General features: G+C 41.4%; 1 protein-coding gene across 2 annotated transcripts in view; it reads right to left on the bottom strand.

The window, feature by feature from the left end:
• Window positions 1-566: 566 nt before the first annotated feature.
• Window positions 567-18,260, bottom strand: part of LOC137194060 (protein unc-13 homolog A-like) — a 34,080-nt gene continuing 16,386 nt past the window's right edge. For both annotated transcript variants that reach the window (XM_067605588.1, XM_067605587.1), the window contains 29 exons: window positions 18,064-18,142; window positions 17,320-17,394; window positions 16,983-17,202; window positions 16,002-16,229; window positions 15,766-15,907; window positions 15,360-15,529; window positions 15,070-15,185; window positions 14,275-14,438; window positions 13,965-14,118; window positions 13,593-13,661; window positions 13,188-13,277; window positions 11,775-11,909; window positions 11,347-11,474; window positions 10,776-10,861; window positions 10,481-10,607; window positions 10,288-10,384; window positions 8,947-9,090; window positions 8,737-8,814; window positions 8,140-8,217; window positions 7,971-8,059; window positions 7,736-7,879; window positions 7,181-7,304; window positions 6,485-6,541; window positions 6,296-6,376; window positions 5,564-5,711; window positions 5,014-5,070; window positions 4,294-4,380; window positions 4,006-4,162; window positions 567-3,866 (listed from right to left, as the gene is read on the bottom strand). In XM_067605588.1, coding sequence (XP_067461689.1) covers window positions 3,578-3,866; window positions 4,006-4,162; window positions 4,294-4,380; window positions 5,014-5,070; window positions 5,564-5,711; window positions 6,296-6,376; window positions 6,485-6,541; window positions 7,181-7,304; window positions 7,736-7,879; window positions 7,971-8,059; window positions 8,140-8,217; window positions 8,737-8,814; window positions 8,947-9,090; window positions 10,288-10,384; window positions 10,481-10,607; window positions 10,776-10,861; window positions 11,347-11,474; window positions 11,775-11,909; window positions 13,188-13,277; window positions 13,593-13,661; window positions 13,965-14,118; window positions 14,275-14,438; window positions 15,070-15,185; window positions 15,360-15,529; window positions 15,766-15,907; window positions 16,002-16,229; window positions 16,983-17,202; window positions 17,320-17,394; window positions 18,064-18,142 — 3,613 coding nt within the window. In that variant the 3' untranslated portion in view covers window positions 567-3,577. The remainder of the gene's footprint in view (window positions 3,867-4,005; window positions 4,163-4,293; window positions 4,381-5,013; window positions 5,071-5,563; window positions 5,712-6,295; window positions 6,377-6,484; window positions 6,542-7,180; window positions 7,305-7,735; window positions 7,880-7,970; window positions 8,060-8,139; window positions 8,218-8,736; window positions 8,815-8,946; window positions 9,091-10,287; window positions 10,385-10,480; window positions 10,608-10,775; window positions 10,862-11,346; window positions 11,475-11,774; window positions 11,910-13,187; window positions 13,278-13,592; window positions 13,662-13,964; window positions 14,119-14,274; window positions 14,439-15,069; window positions 15,186-15,359; window positions 15,530-15,765; window positions 15,908-16,001; window positions 16,230-16,982; window positions 17,203-17,319; window positions 17,395-18,063; window positions 18,143-18,260) is intronic.

Here is an 18,260-nt window from a genome sequence, read left to right as displayed (position 1 = left end):
ACCAGGGTTACACTCTTCTTTGATTTACAGGAAGTTTAAACATTTCAGCCAGAATAAGAAAAATACTTTTTCACACTAATTTATGAGTTCAAAATTCCTGCAGACATTTGCTCTAGATTTGCCAAAACTAAAAAAAAATTAGCCTCTCCTTTTCTCCACTAATGAGAAGGAGCTAAAGCATCTGTTTCAACTTGTGTAAAGTGGTGATGTGTGATATCTCCCTCCCTCCTCCACAGGGAGGTCAGAGGCCACGCTGAGAACAGACTGAGCGCTCACTGAAGTGGAAGCCGGTTGTTCCAGCTGAAGGTTTGTGTCAATAACACCCTGCTGTCCCCATCTGCGGCATCTGTTAAAAAACACTGTCTGAGTCTGGCTCTTTTTTTTTCCAGAGGTGAAGATTGAAATTGTTCTTAACTTGTTGCATAAAAACTCCAATTAAACATTCTTAAATTGGATTATTTATGTTTTTTGGATACAATAACTAAATGAAAACATATTTCCCACTTACAAATCAAGCTGCAATAACATGATTCTCAAGTACAAGAAGGAAAAATAAAGCAAAAAGGTTAGATTGTGACACAAATGTCCTTTTAATAGGAAGCAGATCACAATCGGGCTGCATTCCAGTTCCACTTCATCCTCATTAAAGAACGATCAATAATGATAAGAAACAAATTAGAAACATCCTCAGTAGAAAATAATTCTCTCATGCGAATTCTGTGTTCACACTACATTCATATTGGTTACAGATGACATATTCACAAGCCTTTTGGAAAAGAAAAAAACAAAAACACATTGATGATTTATCATTACACAGGTTTGGAAATTAAAAACGGAGAAAATAAAACATCAAAGAGACACGTGCTGGCACAATAAAGTTTCCCATCATGCAATTGTAGTTGATTCTATTCACAGGGTGGGCATCATTGGTCTCCACAAGAGTTGTGTCGGCGTGCATGCATGCATGTGTGTCATCTTACATGTGCCCCTTTGTGCTTGAGCATAGATTGGTGTGTAGATGTGTGTGTGTGTGTGTGCGTGTGTGTATGTGTATGTGTATGTGTGTGTAGGTGTCGTCAGTGCGTGTGTGTGTGTACGCACATGAAGCAGGCAACCAACAAGCCCCCGAACCGGACGATCAATTCTTTTTTCTTTTTTTTGTTGCTTTTTCGGCTGTAACCTGGGATTGCTTAGACGACAACATATTAAAACAATGTAACTGCACGGCAAGCTCCTTTTTAAAAGGGCTAGTTCACCCAAAAATTTAACGCATTATTCAACGTTCGTATGTGTTGAGTGAAATTTGGAGGCCTAAATCGAAAAGGCATGAGGCGGCTCTGGATTGAACTATCCCTTTGATGGCAGACAGAAGGCTCTGCTGGAGGATAAATAACATTCAGAGGATTTGTATTTGGTAAGAATTCAACAGTAATCAGTAAAAGACAACACGTGACAGGCCAGCAGTGATGTCTCCACACAGCAACAGGAAAAGCTCCTGCGGCGTTTTTACTCGCTGTCACTGACATCATTAAGTTTCACAAAGAGACCACAAGACAAGCTGGACTACGATCGTGAGTGTTTGCTCACCTTTTTGCAGTGAAAGGTAAAAGGGTTCATCAACACACGTGACAAGACTGAAACTAATACTTGAACACCATAAAATTCTTGGTGGTGACTCTGATGGCTTCTTTCTTTGAAAAAAAACAAACAAACAAACATGAGCTCTGCTTCGTGCAAATTTGGTCCTACTAAAGGCAAATAGTAATTTAAGGACAAAACACATTCCCTCTCTCTTATCCATAAAATATGTCTGGTGCTTCAGAGAAAAAGCGTGCACACTTCCAACAGGAACGGGCATTTTTATGAGTCCGTAAAGAAAATATCTCAGCGATATACAAAAAATACCCCCAAAAAGAATCATAAGTCTCCCATTCCTTGGATCTGGATATTGCGGTTGGTTCTCCTGTAGTTATATTGACAGCGCATACATTTTGGGTGTGTAGATACAATATATTGCTCACAATCTCATAGCCCATTTTGCAGCTCACACACACACACTCACACACACACACACACACCTTCACACACATGCAGGCACACAATAACAAAAAGACACAGCAGTGTTCACAGAGGGTTTGTTCTTCATAAAATCCACGAGGTTCAGTGAACATACAAACAAACCACTATTGCCTTTAAGAGATGAGTTTGGATACGTGTGCGGGCGTTCAGGAGGACGAGTGTTCCGCTGAGCATCGTCGTGTGTCCTCTGGACTTCACGTGGATTTGTTCAAAGTTCCTCCACAGTGTCACTCATGAAAGACTTTCTGAATCCTAGCGTGTCTGCAGTGTGGCCGTGTTTTTTTTTTATTTTTATGGCAGAGCAGGTAGGAGGGTGGGTGGTTGGTTGGGGCACGTGGGGGAAACAAGAAGCATGGGCAGTATGTGTTAGTGCGTAAACTGACGTCCCAGTCCACTGATCCCGTAGCCCTTTTTGGAGTTAATGTGCACTCTAGGGGTGTGGATGTGTTAGATGCTGGGGTATTGCTCCGTTGTCGTGATGTGAAGTGAGAAAAAGTGGCCGCGACTTCTGCCTCTTCCCACACATCGCATATCAGACTCAGCGTTTTTTCTTCCACTGTTGGCGTGTTTTTCTTCATGATGAGGAAGGTGAGTCAGATCGTAATTATAAAACCTTATTGTACCGGGGTTATATGCACCATGCTCACACAGGTAAAATATTGGAGGCACCCATCTCTGATGGGAGGAAGGGAACAGTTGCCATGGTTACAGGAAAGTGAATCACAGTGTTCCTGGGGGGTCAACATGCAGGACGTTAGTACATTACAGGACAGACTAGCAGTGACGTTGCCCCTGGACACTGATCTAAGGTCAGTGTTGTGGTTTTTCTCTATTTGGGTTTTTGGGCATTAGGAAGCTGATCTTAGATCTGTGCCTGAACTCAAACTTACACGACACATCACACCGTGGAAAGACTACGCAGAGCAAACGAGGGCGAGGAGGGGATTGGAGGGGGGACGACGGACTGGAAGAACGACACACAGTCAGGCAGGCAAGCGGACAGACGGACAGAGCGTAGCTGGGCGAAGACTGCTCTCCTGAAGACACAGAGAAGCAAAAGTGCAAAGTGGTCGTTCTCAAACTATTCACATGGTTTTGTTTGTCTGCGTTGCATTATTTCACATCTAAATGTACAGCATATAAAAGGTGTGATGCGTTATAGGAAAGGCTGAGTGAGGGATTGACAAGTGCTCGCTAATGTGTGGCTAACCCGAAACCGAGAGGTCTGAGTAGGGCAGCTGTCGAAATATTCAAAATTAAATATGATTTTTTTTTGTATAAACATATTCCTCCATGTTTGCATTGATAACGTTGCAATGTAAATGTTGCATAATGTATGCAGATATATGTACAATAGAGCATTTTCATGTGTGTGCTTGTGTATTGCACATGGTTGTCTTATCTATGAAGGTGGGAGAACTATATGTGTGCATAATACTATGTCTATCAGGTACGTCTGGTGTTTTTGTGCACATATGCGCTCCTCTTCCTTGCTCCTTCAGCTGCGTCCTTCCTCTGCTGAGCGCTGGTCCGACTTGAGTTTGACGAACTCTTTCGCCACGTCGTCGTTGTTGCGCTGTGAGAGGATGCGCAGCACCGTCAAGCCCGTCTCGTCCATGTGGACACGCCTGCCCAGCGGCATCCAGCAGGTGACGCTGTTTTTGTTGGCTATGTCCTTCACCTGCAGCACACCCATGCCCACGGTGCGGTCCTCCCTGGCGAAGCAGTAGTCCTTCACACACACCTGCAGCTCGTAGCTCTCTGGACCAACCTCGGTACCCAGGGAGCTGAAATAAGACAGCAAACGTTACATGCCTCGTTAAGGGTGTTTTAAGTGGGTTAATATCAATATCAGTGCACAGTTAACCTTCTCAGCTCTGGATCTCCTGGTACAAAGATGTCTGAACTACAGACAGAGATACTCACTACTGGAAGCTCTCATTGAACTTAGGTGACCAGGTGTTGTTCTTGGACTTAGTTGCAAATTTCCTCTTCTTGTCACTGAGGTGAGGACCGATGATGTAGACTTCCACGAAGGGCCGGAAACCCTGTGCCTTCCATTTCAGGTCATTAGCAGCCACCACTGGAGGAAGAAAGTGAGTTAAGTAAGACAAAGAAGGAAGGTGAGAGAGGAAAAGAACAAAACATAGAAGAAGAATGCAGATATTGTTTTTTTTAAATAGGACAGGGGTGCAGCCTGCACTGTTTTTTTACCTTTGACACTGATCTTATGTTCTCCGTTAGGTTGGGGTAAGATGTCCACGTGCATGACCACCTCTCCAACTGCATCCACTCCAGATGCTGTAAAGACACACTCAGTAAGTGGTTGATTGAAACCTGAGATGGCCATAAGTGGTGTGTTTCACAGTCCGCAATGTAGCACAACTGAGATTTATGACTTGAAGAATTGGGATGCATCAGCACATTGTGAACTAAATTTAAACATGCTGAAACTACACACATGCACGCACGCACACACACACATGTTCTCTGTTATAATCAGATGAGCAGGACTTGGCTGAGTAAAGCAGCTTTTGAAAGAAGGAAAAAGAAAAAGGAGATGAATTTGAAAGAATCCAAACCGCAAGTTTCTAGAGAAATGCTCAAAGTCACTGCGGTGCTTACATTCAAGCTCACACCTGGTCTGCTGTTTTGGACATTATCTTTCTGTGCTCACTCTAAATACAATACAAACTTCATCCTCCACAAATATTACTATGCATGAGTCATACTTTTTCTTAGTTAAATACTTAAAAGAAGCTTGAACAGGAAAGTAAAAAGGAAGAGAAAGAAGAAGAGGCAGAGGGAGAGTTGAGGCTGTGCCATGGGCTGCTAACTGTCTCGAGTTATCGTTTGTCTCTTGGCAGTTTGATCACACAGATGTCTGAGCTGCTGTGGGACATGCAACTTTTACATAACACTGCTGACACGTACGTTTCTCCGGTGGTGTGTCTTCATTTGCTGAGTACCTGATCCCTTTCCCTCCATGGACTGAGAGGAGACAGAGGACGACAGCAGAATAACAAAAAAGATGTTCGTTAGGACAGCATGTAGAAAGCACAACACACAAAATGGTTAAGAGGCAAGGTGGGGTGTGTGTATGTGGGAAGTAATAATATCTGCATATGAATGAAGTGGTTTCAATACCTGGATGACTACAGTGTCCTTCTTTCATTTTCTGCTGATCTAAAATCTGTCTGTGGACATTTATTCTGTATATAACTAAAACCAGCAAATGCAAAAAGCCTTTTTTTTCTGTAACTAATTAAAGTGAAATGAAACATTTTCTCTCAACACTGTAGGCAAGTTATTCTATTTAATCCCATAATCCCATTTAATTCCATAAACTATAGTAATAGTAAGAAAAGGCAGCAGAGCTCTTTGAGAGTAACTGAATGCATTTTTGTGTGAAATTGTTTGAACCTGCTGTGTGACTGTGTGTGTGTGTGTGTGTGTGTGTGTGTGTGTGTGTTTGAAGTTGTACCCTGAGCGTTCTGTGAGAGGACAAACTTCCTGATGAGTTTGTCTGTGGCCTGTGTGTACAGAGACAAGGCGTAGCGCAGAGACTGCAGGTCTGGACTCTTTTCCAAGAATGTTTTCTTCAGGCCCACACCACCAGCATGGAAGTATTGCTGCATAACAGGTACAACATGACACATGTATTTTAGATAAGTATGTGTCAAACAGATAGACAGTGAGAAGACACTGTGAGCTCTAAGTGGAAAAACTTGGGTGTGACGAAACTGCCTTGTGGTGTGCAACAACCTTGTCAGCCTTGGACCTTTGAAGTGAAGCCAGGATGATTTGAAGCTGGTTTGGTAACTCAAACACCAAACAGGTATTTTCAGTAGTGTGCAGTGCACAAAGTATTATGTCAGTTCATCAGAAATTTGACACTAAAAATAACAAATAACATATTTTACCAATAACAGAGGTAAGATGAATATTATAGGTTGTGCAACAGAGAAGAGCATTCAATTTTGAATGATTTTGAGCCCATAGATTCACTGTATTTGCCTAAGTAACATACTGTTGTCAGCTACACAAAGTGAATCTGAACCTAAAACCAAAGTACAAATCTATCTCTATTAGTGAGCGCTCCAGGGAAATTTCCTGTTCCTGTTAGTTAAGTATTTTTAGTGGTAACCAAATCAAAATATAACAAAAAAAACGTAAGAATCAAGAGCAGTAATGTGTCTACCGATCATTATCATACCTTAATAGTGTCCAGTGCCAGCTCTATTACTGCACACTGTTTAGGAGTCAGAGCTTTGGCCTCCTCTCGGCCCATGTGTTCCTGTAGAACAGACAAACAAAGCCCTCAGTTTATACCACTACAACTGTTGAATTATTCATTATAGTAACATTTCATTGTTAGGAATTTTGCTTCCTTCCGTTTTATCACCTTGAGCTTGGAAAGCTGGCCTAAATCCTTAGCAGCATTGAAGATCATCTGGGTGCCCTGTCAAGCAGAGACGGACAGACAGGTGAGTACAGTAGAGTCAAGAAAGAGTGGTGTTTGAGAGATGTGCAGGTGAGGAAGATTTGCAGAGTGAGAGGTGAGTTCTGGAGGTTTGGTGAAGACAGTTCAGTAGGAGAAACAAGAAATGAGCCTCAAGAGTGAAGGGGAAACAAGTAGCTACTCTCATAATGTAGATCGCAATTGAAACTGGGTGAACGATTCAATTTTGGGAGTAATTTTCAAAGAGGGAGAGAAAGAACGTTTAAATGCTTTGGACAGGTAGTGTAGTATGTAAGGTTAGCTTAGATATCCACACAAAGAGAGGAGGAATACAACTGTGACAAAGGCTACAGAAGGTGGTGTTGAGGCTCCCTCTGTTCTGTGAAGTGTGGACTGTTAGTGATGTTTCTTCATGCTTAAAGAGAGACACACACTCACACATACACACACACACATGCTTGCACACTCACATACTTACAATAACCTAAAGAAGGAAGGGAGAGAGAATTAGGTCATGTCGAGATAGATGGTCAATGTATAATCACAATGGGACACTGTATTGAAAGGAATTGAAATTCAGAAAAAGAGCGTTTGGAAAGAAGTGGAAATAAAGTGAGTATGTCATTGTTTATTACATACCGTCTGGTCAGTGAGCGTGGGAAGAACGATTGTTTTCTCCATTGTGTTCATCACCAGTTTCCACAGCTCCTTCAGCACTCTCTTCAGAACTGTCTTCTCGCAGATCTTAGCAAACAGCGACAGGCTGAAATACAAAAACACACAATCTCTCAACTGACAAAATGACTGTATTGACCATTAAATACGAACAGTATTTGTGGGCGTTGGGTATTATTTTAAAAAAATTAACTTGAATTTCAGCACCAATTGAAAAAAAATCTTTATGTGTTTTAATAAACCCCCTTTTTCATTTAGCAAAATATGCCAAACTACAATTATTTGAGGAAAAGCATCCGTACAAGAACTTTCTCTAAACAAAGTCTAAACTCTACAGATTTTTCAGATTTTCTGATTAACATCAAGGAAAATCTGATTAAAGCTGGGAAATAAGAATGTGAACAAACACTGAATGCCAACTATTAATGCTTGCCAGTTTTTGATACTGGAACTGGATGCTGCAGACACATTTGGTCGGTGCTCAAAAAGTATTGATATTTGATATCCAGCCCGACTCACTTGCTGTCCAGGAAGTCCATGATGGGCTGAAGGACGTTGTCCGCCTCCTGAACCACGCTGCCATTGGCTGGTACAGTCTGACCCTTGACCTGGGCAAGTATGTCCCCCATCTGCCTCACATTGTCCTCAATCTGGGGCTGGAAACTAACAACACAACAACAGACCTTGACATCAGCTAAAGAGGCTGGTCACAGAATCTCTTTGTTCCCGGCAGGAATCAAACAGACACACTCACCTGACGGCAAAGATGTGGCTGAGGTCGTCCATGACGTTGTTGAGTTTGTTCTGCAGCTCCTTCAGAAAGTCACTAGCCTCCACATTGAGCTGGAAGAAGATAAATAGGATGAATACATGGATGTCAAATTGGCACAATCACAACAAAAGCTGTATGTATGGAAACTTACGTCTTTGCCTCCCATGGCCTCGAACATCTTCTCCAACTGGACTCTCAGCTGCTGGATGTTATTGATGATGATACATGGCTGAGGAGAGACAGAAAAATCATTACACACTTCTCTCTCTTTCACTCTCTCTCTGTCTGCTCCTAGCTTTTTATTGTAATCAATCAAGGTTCGTCCTCCTAACTTTTTTTTATTGCTTCTTTGGCGAAAACACTCTTAGTGATGCAGGGCAGGAGAAGCTCAACTTTTCAGTAATTACTGCTCCTCCGGGGCTCCTGGTCTCTCTGGGAGTGCAGCCCACTTTCCCCCGAGCCGACACCACATTCAGCTAATTACACAGCCCTAATTTACTCTGAAACATTGCAACCTGGGCACGGCTATTACGCTAAAGTGTGGTCTATTGTGCTGAATTAATTTAATTAACCTGACCACATATAGTACACCACAATGCATACATCTCAAAACTGATTCTTGATGGAGCTCAAATTAAATTATCACCACTCTTTATCCCCCTGACACAAATTTCCATCTGATACCTGGTTGCACCAAACTTTTCCTCTGTGTCTGTCTTCTATTAAAACATTTGTGTCAGCCACCTACCACTTTCTCCTTCTTGACATGATTTGGAAAGTCCTTTGCTATGATGTCAGCGTAGGACAGCAGGACATTACCGATGGTCTAAGAGAGAGAAACAAAAGAAAGGAATGAGTGCACAAATATATGAGAAATCACACATTAATACTGTATGTTACATAAAAGTCACTGCTAACGTAAAGACATTCTCTGCAAGAATTTGAACGTGAAAGTCACCTTGGCGAATCTCTTCATGTAGTTGCCGACAATCTGAGGGTCTGGACACTCCAGTTTGCGGATGATTTCAAAGCTCTGATTGAGCTGAGAGAACACGTCCACCACTGAGCAGGAGAACAAAGCGTGCTCTGATGTGACCTGGAACTGGAGAACGAGAAGAAACAAGAGGAGCGGAGAGAAAAATATGAGAGAGGACAAGACTGTTTCTTGGTGCTGATGGTGCGGCACATAAAAACACTCAAGGTGGTGTTTGATTCCCATTAAGGTGACACACATGGGAGAAGTTCACAGTACTGTAACAGATCATGGACAATAAAACTGACCTCTGTACAGGCGTTTCTCACATCGTTCATATTCTACATATCTGCATTAGGAAGATTTGTGAAGCGATTCATCTGAAAACGTTTGGATCGGAGCGATGGAGATGATCAGAGGGTTATGATGGGGAGCAGAACCCTCATTAGCAGTCCGGCCATTATCCCAGAAGTGAATAGTGTTATGGTATGTGACTGGGCCTGGGGACCGCCGTTTCGCTGACGCAGGTAAGAAGAAACTGCCTTGGCTGACATTAATTGGACCCAAAGGATTCCTAACATATGAGCTGGGAGAATCTTCAGCTGCTTAGTATCGACCTTCTTACCGTGTGGAGATGTAGGCGTGAGCGAGGCTGAGAGTGTGAATCGGTGCGTGGTGTGTGTGTGTGTGTATGTATGTGCGTACATTGAGTTGTGCTGTAGCATCTGCTCTTCTCTGCAGTGAAGCTTTTTTTCATTTGCCTTTGGTATTGAGTCGGTATTGATTGCCTTGAGGCCTTCAACCTGCTCTTCTCGGTCTGGAATATGCTGAGTCAGGAAAGCTGATGTGAACTTCCTGAATTTGCATGAGGAATGCATGAATACATGTTTTTGGATGGGGGGGCAAGTGCTGCAGGTAGGAGGTCAAATCTTAGCTTTTGTATTTTATTGCTGTCTCAACAGAATTTGATTGTTGAATTTTAGTGGAACTTTAGTCTTACATGATTATCTCATCCGCCTTTGTGCAGTTCTTTTCTCCACTTTTGTCTGTACAATTTGCTTTCACATTTAGCAACATGAAAAAAAATTCAAACTGACATTGTTTGTAGAATAAGAATCAGTCCGTATGTGATTATTTTGAATATAAAAAACAACGGTTTTTAAAAACTAGGTGTTTTTGGGTGTAGTTTTGTATGTAACAGTTTGTTGGTTGGTGTTTTACAGCACTTGCAGGGATGTGAGCAACAAGCTGTGAATTCTCTAGCACCTGTTAATATGCTGGGTGGGTACCATTTTACATGTGAAGGGTGCAAATTAAAACAGTTACCCCATCTTTTTTGTCCCTTTCCAGGGCTCCGTGTAGAAAATCTCTGGATACTTCCTCATTTTCGTCCAACCACATGATGACAAATGGCTCGAACCAGCTGCAGAGGAGAAAATGAGCAGCAGTAACATGAGTCTCTGTCTCGCAGTGATAAATGTAGGAGGAAACGTTTGGATGCTTTGTAGAAAATACTCACGCAGGATATTCAGGTACATGCTTCTGGAAAGTGGGCAGCTCCTTGCAGTACTCGTTATAGAGCCACTTCACCTTGAAGTGCAAGTTCATATAATCTGCGCTTTTACACAGGCGGTTTTTCTCATGCTCTGAATATCAAAGAGAAAGAAAGAAAAGTCCCACTTCATCAGCACTACTGCGCTCTCTGTCATGTATTCTCTCAACATTTCTTTGAACATATATTCCCCAACACAAACTAAAGTCTCGTGTCCCCTTTTCCAGACATCATCTCCACCCCCTCTAACACAGAAACTGACCTTCCATGGCGTATTTCATATCTTGTGCAAACATATTCCACATGACCTCAGCGCTGATCTTGCCCACGTTCAGTTCCTGGGGAAACCTGTGAGAGGCAGCACAGTGCTCAGACCTCAAACCAGCTATGCATGCAATAATGGTGCTGTATTATTTAAATAAAATAACCCAGGCTTATTTTTACATAATTCCATTAGTATTTCCTCTGTATTTCTAAAACACCTACACTAAGAAGAAAGCCAGTGAGTCCATTTGAATTAACAGTGAAGTATAAATTAACAATTTTAAGTGCCAAACACATCATCTATACACACAGGCTAAATGTTTACTGTCGGTTCACATTATGAGAACAAATACAGCAATATAACACAGAAAAATAGTGTTATTGATATGGCAACTTAGATACTGTAAGTAATGCCATGACACTCTCATATTCTACCACTTTGCATTTTTTCTTTATATAATTCACACACAGCTGTTGACTGATAATGCATTGAAATTTCTGATGCTGTCTCTGCATGATAAACATCAACAAAAACAGAGAACGTTGGTACAGTATGAGCAGACACTCACTGATTAAGGCAAGGAGTGTAGGAGTTTTTGTCTTCCTCTATGATGGAAACGATGAGCGTGATGAGCTTTGACCAGAAGTCCAGGTTTTTGATGCTGGGACCCTGCTCATCTGGAGGGACTGCCTTTGACTGGAGACAAAAATGGGTGATGGTTTCACTCCTTTATATTAATAAAAATGACAAGAGCTGTATTCTTCAGCTGAAATAGTTTTTAAATGATCCAGAAATGTGCTTCTGCTAAGCTTGGAGATTAAACTTACAACGTTGAAGGATAAAAGTGCCTTTTTTTTTTTTAGTATTTCTTAGTAGTAGTGCAATGACAGCACAAGAGCTACACTAAAGAACATGAAAACTGCAATGGCAACATCTGCAAATACACAAATACAGTTTGTTTGCTTAACACATACACACACACACATGCAGTCTTACAGGGTCTGTTTGGTATTCCCTGTTGTAGAGGTCGTGGCAGTTGTTGAAAATGTACTCATAGGTGGAGTTGAGACAGGCTTTTACACAGTCCTTCACCACCTGGCTCGCCCTGGGGGGACTCTGAAGCTCCTGGACCTGAACACAAATGTTACACAACGAATGGTTGAATCCAAAATAACTCAAAATGCTGTAAGACACACACATTCTCAGCAGGAATGATCTCTCTCTCTCTCTTTTGAAATTCTGTTTTAATTGGCTTATATCAAGGCGCATACAAACAATGTAATCATTCTCATAGGACTTTATCTATCCAAGACTTCTGTAAAACACAGATGTAACAGAAGGTAATAAGACTGAGTTAAAATAGATAAAACAGAAGCAAATAGGGACCAATAATGAAAATAAAAATACAGGTGTAAAAATAGAAAATTAAATGCAAAATAGAAAACCAAACTTAAATAAATACAACTAGAATGTTGTGGTGTATCTTCATGATACTCTAATCACTTAACAAAAAAGGGTAAGAAAAAAAAAAAAAAAAATTCATATTAAACAAATGATAGTCATTCAGGTGTAATGTATCCAACCATCCCATCTTTTCAAATAATAGAAAAAGTCATTTTTTCCATCCTGAAGATGTCATCAATAATGTCAATCCAATCATCCACTGTAGGTATTTCTGGTTTTAGCTGCTTTCTAGTAATGGCTTCCTTGCCAGCTGCACTTAGAATCTGAAATAGATATCTGACATAAGAGGTAACATCTTCTGATGGCATGGTGCCCAAATACAGGGTCTCTAGTTTAAATAGAATGTCCACCTGGAGGTTAGGGTGCTTTTTGCAGAACTTTATGAATCTCCTGCCAGAGAGGAATTAATAATGGGCAAGACCAGAATATATGATAATGATTTGCCTCGGAGAACCCACACTGTCTCCAGCAGTTGGAAGATTTGGTATAATGACTCTTTTGAACTGGAGTAATGAGGAACCTAATGAGGTTTTTCCAACAAAACTCTGTTATACCTAGGTTTATCTCAGAGGGAATTTAACCATAAACTCACTGAACTGCACAAACTGCACCAACATATATAACACCCTTACATACACAGACACACATATAGGCACACACACACACACACACACACACACACACACACACACACACACACACACACACACACACAGTTTCATGATAATAGCTTCAGTTTGGATAGGATAATGTTAAGCTGACTCTCAGTTTGGGCCTCAGGCTACTCTCCAGAAAGTGCTGGAAATTTGAACCATGTTTGTTTTGAAGTTTGGTTAAAAGAAAAGAAAAGAAAAGAAAAGAAAAGAAAAGAAAAGAAAAGAAAAGAAAAGGAAAAGAAAGGAAAAGAAAAAAAAAAGGAGGTCAGTTTCTTTCACCCATTCTTACCTTCATCCTGAAGAATGTGATGCTTGTCAGCAGGTCGACAGTAGACTTGAGGTCTTGGAGTCTTTCAGGACTGCTGGCAGGGAAATTATTCTGAAAGCACATTCACAAACACATTGAGACGATTAGAAAAAATGCACAAAAATGTTTTTAAATGCTTTCTTTGCTTAAGGTATTAGGACCATGAAAGTAAATATTAGCAGTGAGCACTGCAAGATGACAGCATCATTTTCATCTTCGTCCCAAAACAGAGAGCAAGCATTTCCATATGTGATCACACAGAAGTGGCACAAACAAATGTGGCCAGCAAGAGACTGTTAATAAACAGCACTTGTGAGACGTGTATCGGCATGTAATTCAGAATCTAGTTGTTCAGCAGGTGTTGTAATAGAGAGAAGCAGTCAGTACCCGGTACATGGACAGGTCGATCCTCAGGGAATTGTGAAGCTGATCCAGTAGTTTGACGAACCTCTCCTTCTAAACAAGAGAAAGACACAAAAACAGAACAAACCACTTAGAAATACTTCACAGCTAACAGATTATTTGTTACCATTTGACTATACAAACCCAAAACTGGATCTGACAAAGGCCAGCTGATTGGATGTTTGGAGGGGTGGGCTGGGCCACATTACACTGACTTTCATCTACAGCCCCAGAGCAAACACAGTTTTTAAGAGTACTATGATCTTCTCAAGAGATAGAAGATAACGGCTTTTCTAGAATATAGTTACATCAATTGAGAAGGGACAAAATATTACTGTATTTTTTTTAGGGACTTACGCCAAAGTTTGATGCAGCAAATCTGTCCGAGGCAGAAACATTGTTGGAGGACTGCGTGGTGTGGGCGTAGTAAGCGTTGATGTTGGCGAGCAGGGTGCTCATCACGGCTGGCACTCCGGGGCACATGTACTTAGATGACAAGCAGGCGAAGTGGCTGTTGGATGGAAATGGCAAACAGAGCGTTCAGTACATTTACTAGCTCTTAAACCTTTATATTGACAAATAAAGAAACAATGCATTTAATTTGATTTGATCTGCCTTATTTAATTTCTAAAAGTTCGACATTCAGAACAATCTTTGTAGTACTGACGTCATGGCCTGGTAGATGGACTCGACTCCGTATCGCATGGCGAACTCATCGACTATCTCCTGAGCGGTCTCCTCAAAATACACCTTCCAGGCATCATCCCCTTTGGCATCAGGGATCTTTACTACGCCGCCATTCTGCTCCTCAGTGGTGTATTGGAATAGATGCTGAAAGTAGAGGAAGAGGACATATACGTGTATGTCAGTCTACATCTTTAGTTAACATTATTATTTACAGCACAGATACGTTTTGGGCTGATATGAACTAATCTTTGGAACTACTATTATAAGTATTGATGTTTAGACAGACAGAAGCTTTTAGTTACATGACCTTATAATCTCACAATCCCACAACTGCAACAGGAATAAACTGGGACCCAATTTAGAATATCTATGTTTGAAATTGTGAAGTTGTCTATACTGTAGGACATGTTAAGAGACTCATACGAGACACGGTGTCCATGTAATTATGTCCTGCATCCAGGAGCCTTGTATCTGTACTGTACGTCGGTGTAGAATGGTTCAATAATTACAGTCGATTACTAAGGATGGCAACTAAAATTTGCTTCTTTTTTTATAATAGGAAGGAAATTTTCTCAGAGGATACAGACAGAAACAGAAAATTAACAAGGTGATTGATTGTGTAAATGTGAAACCCTGAATTAAATTGACTAGAACTAATTAACTCAGAACAGTAAGTTGCTCTTGCATATTTAATGTTTTATTTCCAGTTATTTCAGGTGTAAATAATAAGAATGAGGTTACAAAGATTTCCACCAGAGGTCCAAACAAGACTGACCTCATGTAGACAGGTGTACTGGACATGGTAAGGAGCCACCGTCTCCTCTCCTTTGATCTCCACACTTATGTGCATCCGGATGGCTCCTGACACAGCAGACTTATCTGTTCGCTTGTCTGTCAGATGAAAGTAAGATATACATGCCTCCTTAGTTGGCTGAAATACGCTCTATCTACAACAGACAAGGACTTCAGTTATCTGTTTCTTGTTCTGTTATCTCTGTGTGACTCGCTGCTCCTCTCATCCGTCTCTAATTCTCCATTGCCTTTCCTCTTATCTGGAGAACTCACCTAGGTTGTACCAAACGTCCATCTCCCCGCTCAGAGTGCGGACTTCAATGATGGTTTGACCCAGGAAATCATCGCTCTCACGTTTGAACCTCTGTTTCACACGAGACTTGATGTCGTCATCCTCATCCCACACGCGAACCTTGATGCGGTCAGACGAGTTGTGGCATTCGCTGGATGGGGCACAGACAGAAATTGTTAGCAAGCAAAAAAAAAGTCAACAACTGTGGAGCAGCAGACAACATATCTTGATGTTGGAGGTTGTCTGGTGACACAAAAATTTTCTTCTAGAAAAGCAAATTAAATGTTGGCACAAGGTTTAGAAAGCTTGGTTGCCTTAAATCAATTTTAGCATATAACCCTAAATACATTTGAAAAGGTTATAGACAAGCCTCATACTGTTACTCACAAGTGGAAGTTCTCTTCCCAGACTGGGTTGAGGTTGCCGTAGATGGTCTTGGTCCTCTTCTTGGTCTTACCCACTTGGACAGTGACATACGGGTCGCTGGATCCTGTTTTGTCTTTAGCCTGTAGGCCCTGGGCACAGACCACTAAGGATAAGAAAAAGAAAGGCATTAAAACAACGACCCTTCCAGCTGTTTGATAAGATACATTTATTTGGATAACTGTCTTAGTGTGTCTCACCAGTGATGCTGATCTTTGCTGACCACTTGGAGGTCCCGTCAAGCACGCTCTGCTTGATCTGTTTCATGTGCGTAGCATGTGTTGCTTTGTCAAGGCCGAACACTTCCTGGATTTGCTCAAAGATCTCTGGTTTGTTCCTCTCTCGGATCTTCATGCGGTCCTTCAGGACCATGATGATGTTCTGGGTTCGGTCCTCTGCCCCATGCTTGGAGCTCTTCTCCGCAGCCCCTGATGAGACAGATGGGTGATGAGGGGGATGTACAGTAGGAAGAATAGTTAATAGTGTGCAATATATTCAAGGCAATATGGCTCATAGGTCCAACAGCTTATCTCCTGTTTCCCTGCAATACATCTCTTTAAAACTGAGTGCCAAGTTTAGATAGCACCAGATCAATTTTGAACGTCTTTGACATTTCTTGGCCAGGGATCAAACACCAAACCTCCCAATATTATGGCGGAAACTGTATCCACTTAACCACTGATCTGGTCAGGAAAAAGTAGATAGTCTTAGTATAAAAGACCAACAGATGTTTTGGCACCAAGATCTTACCAGACACTTTGGAGACAGGAGACAGATGAATTATGCATTACATAGATTGACTCCAAAATCAGTATGGGAATTGGATAAGCCACCCCTTGTGGAGCTGAATTAGACAAAGCAGTAAGGATGCAAAGGCTATGGGTAGAAGTGAGAGAGGAGAGAGGCAGGGGTATGACAGCACATTACTCATGAGATAAATTGGAAAGGAAGAGGGAGGAGAATGTGAGAGTGGATAGAGGACAAGAATAATGGGATGTCAATCGGGCAGAAGGATACAGAGGAGGAGCTAAAATAGGATTGGGTTTGTGTGGAGGTCTAGGTGTATGTACACCTTAGTAAAAATAGATGCATATATTTAATAGTGTGCGTTTTTGTATATGTGTGCATGTAAAAAAACATGCTGCACATGAGCATCCAGGTATCAAAACATTGATGCTTACTCTGCAGACAGTCAGCATTCAGCAGATCCTGGCACTTTTCGTGGCATTTGACACCGCACTCAGAGCAGCGCATGCCTTGCCGGGCGATACCCCACAGCAGCCCCTCACATTCGTAGCAGTAGGTGGGGGTGGTGGCTGTCCACACTTCAAAGTTGTGTGGGGTAGTGGAAGAGATGGGGTAGATCAGAGCCTGCAGGGTCTTTTTATAAACATGACTCTTCTGCAAAAGACACAGAGAAAAGAATGTGTATTGTATAAGAAAAGTGTCATAGATACTGAGTAGATGTTGGAGAATCCTGAACAGAACTGTAAAACAAACTGAGATGAAGAAACCCACCAGCTCCTCATTGCCCAGAGTGGTGGAAGCCATGGCCGAGGTGATTCCAGCTTTTCGAGAGTTCTGCACTAGAGACTGAAAACAAGAGGGCAAAGATGAAAGTTTCATTTTTTAATGTGAGTAAGAGTGTGACCTTCAAATTAATATTCAATACCTGTCAGGGATAGACAGGCACTTACCATTGCCTGATGTGGCAAAGCAGTGATGAAACAGAGAAGAAGGGGAAAAGGAAAAAGAAACAGATATCATATTTTAGGAATTTCTGACAATGAGGTGTACAAGCCTTTAGGATACATTGTGTATGTGTATGTGCATGCGCCTATGCAGCTGACATAGTATTCCCTAACCTCTAGAAGAAACAATGTTACTATATTGATTGATTACTGTAATTACATTAACACCACAGATATGCCAGCATTTAATTTATCAAGTGACAACAAGTGAGGCATGTGACACAGTCAGGGGGAAGGGGTGACAGAAATCAACATGGGTAGCCTTTCTGTGTATATTCTCTGTGGCTTATAGATATAGGGTATACTGGGAAGTAAGGAAAGTTATGTTTAGTTGTTTTCAGAGTATAAAGTATAAAGCATAAGTGGGAGGCATATAAATATTTGTTCTGAAATAGAGTGAGATTCAGAGTAAAATAAAGACTGCAACTAAAATGATTCTATGGCATGATTGATCTATACTGTGTGTGTGTGTGTGTGTGTGAGTGTGTGTGTGTGTTCATATATATCTCACCAGATCTCTGACAAGAGGAATGGCTTTTCTCTTGCGAAGGTCCGGCATGCTGTCAATACTGTAGAGTGCACCTCCCATCCTGAATACAAAAAGAAACAACCATTATATATTCAAATATATGTTCATCAATATGTACAGTTGGTCAGTGTGTTAAATGTAATTCAAATATTAGCACGTATGTACACATGTTCTGGAAA

This window comes from Thunnus thynnus, chromosome 12, assembly GCF_963924715.1.
Source record: "Thunnus thynnus chromosome 12, fThuThy2.1, whole genome shotgun sequence".
NCBI classification, from domain to species: domain Eukaryota; kingdom Metazoa; phylum Chordata; class Actinopteri; order Scombriformes; family Scombridae; genus Thunnus; species Thunnus thynnus.
The sequence above is the reverse complement of the archived record's forward strand: the minus strand, read 5'-3'. Positions and strand labels throughout refer to the sequence as shown.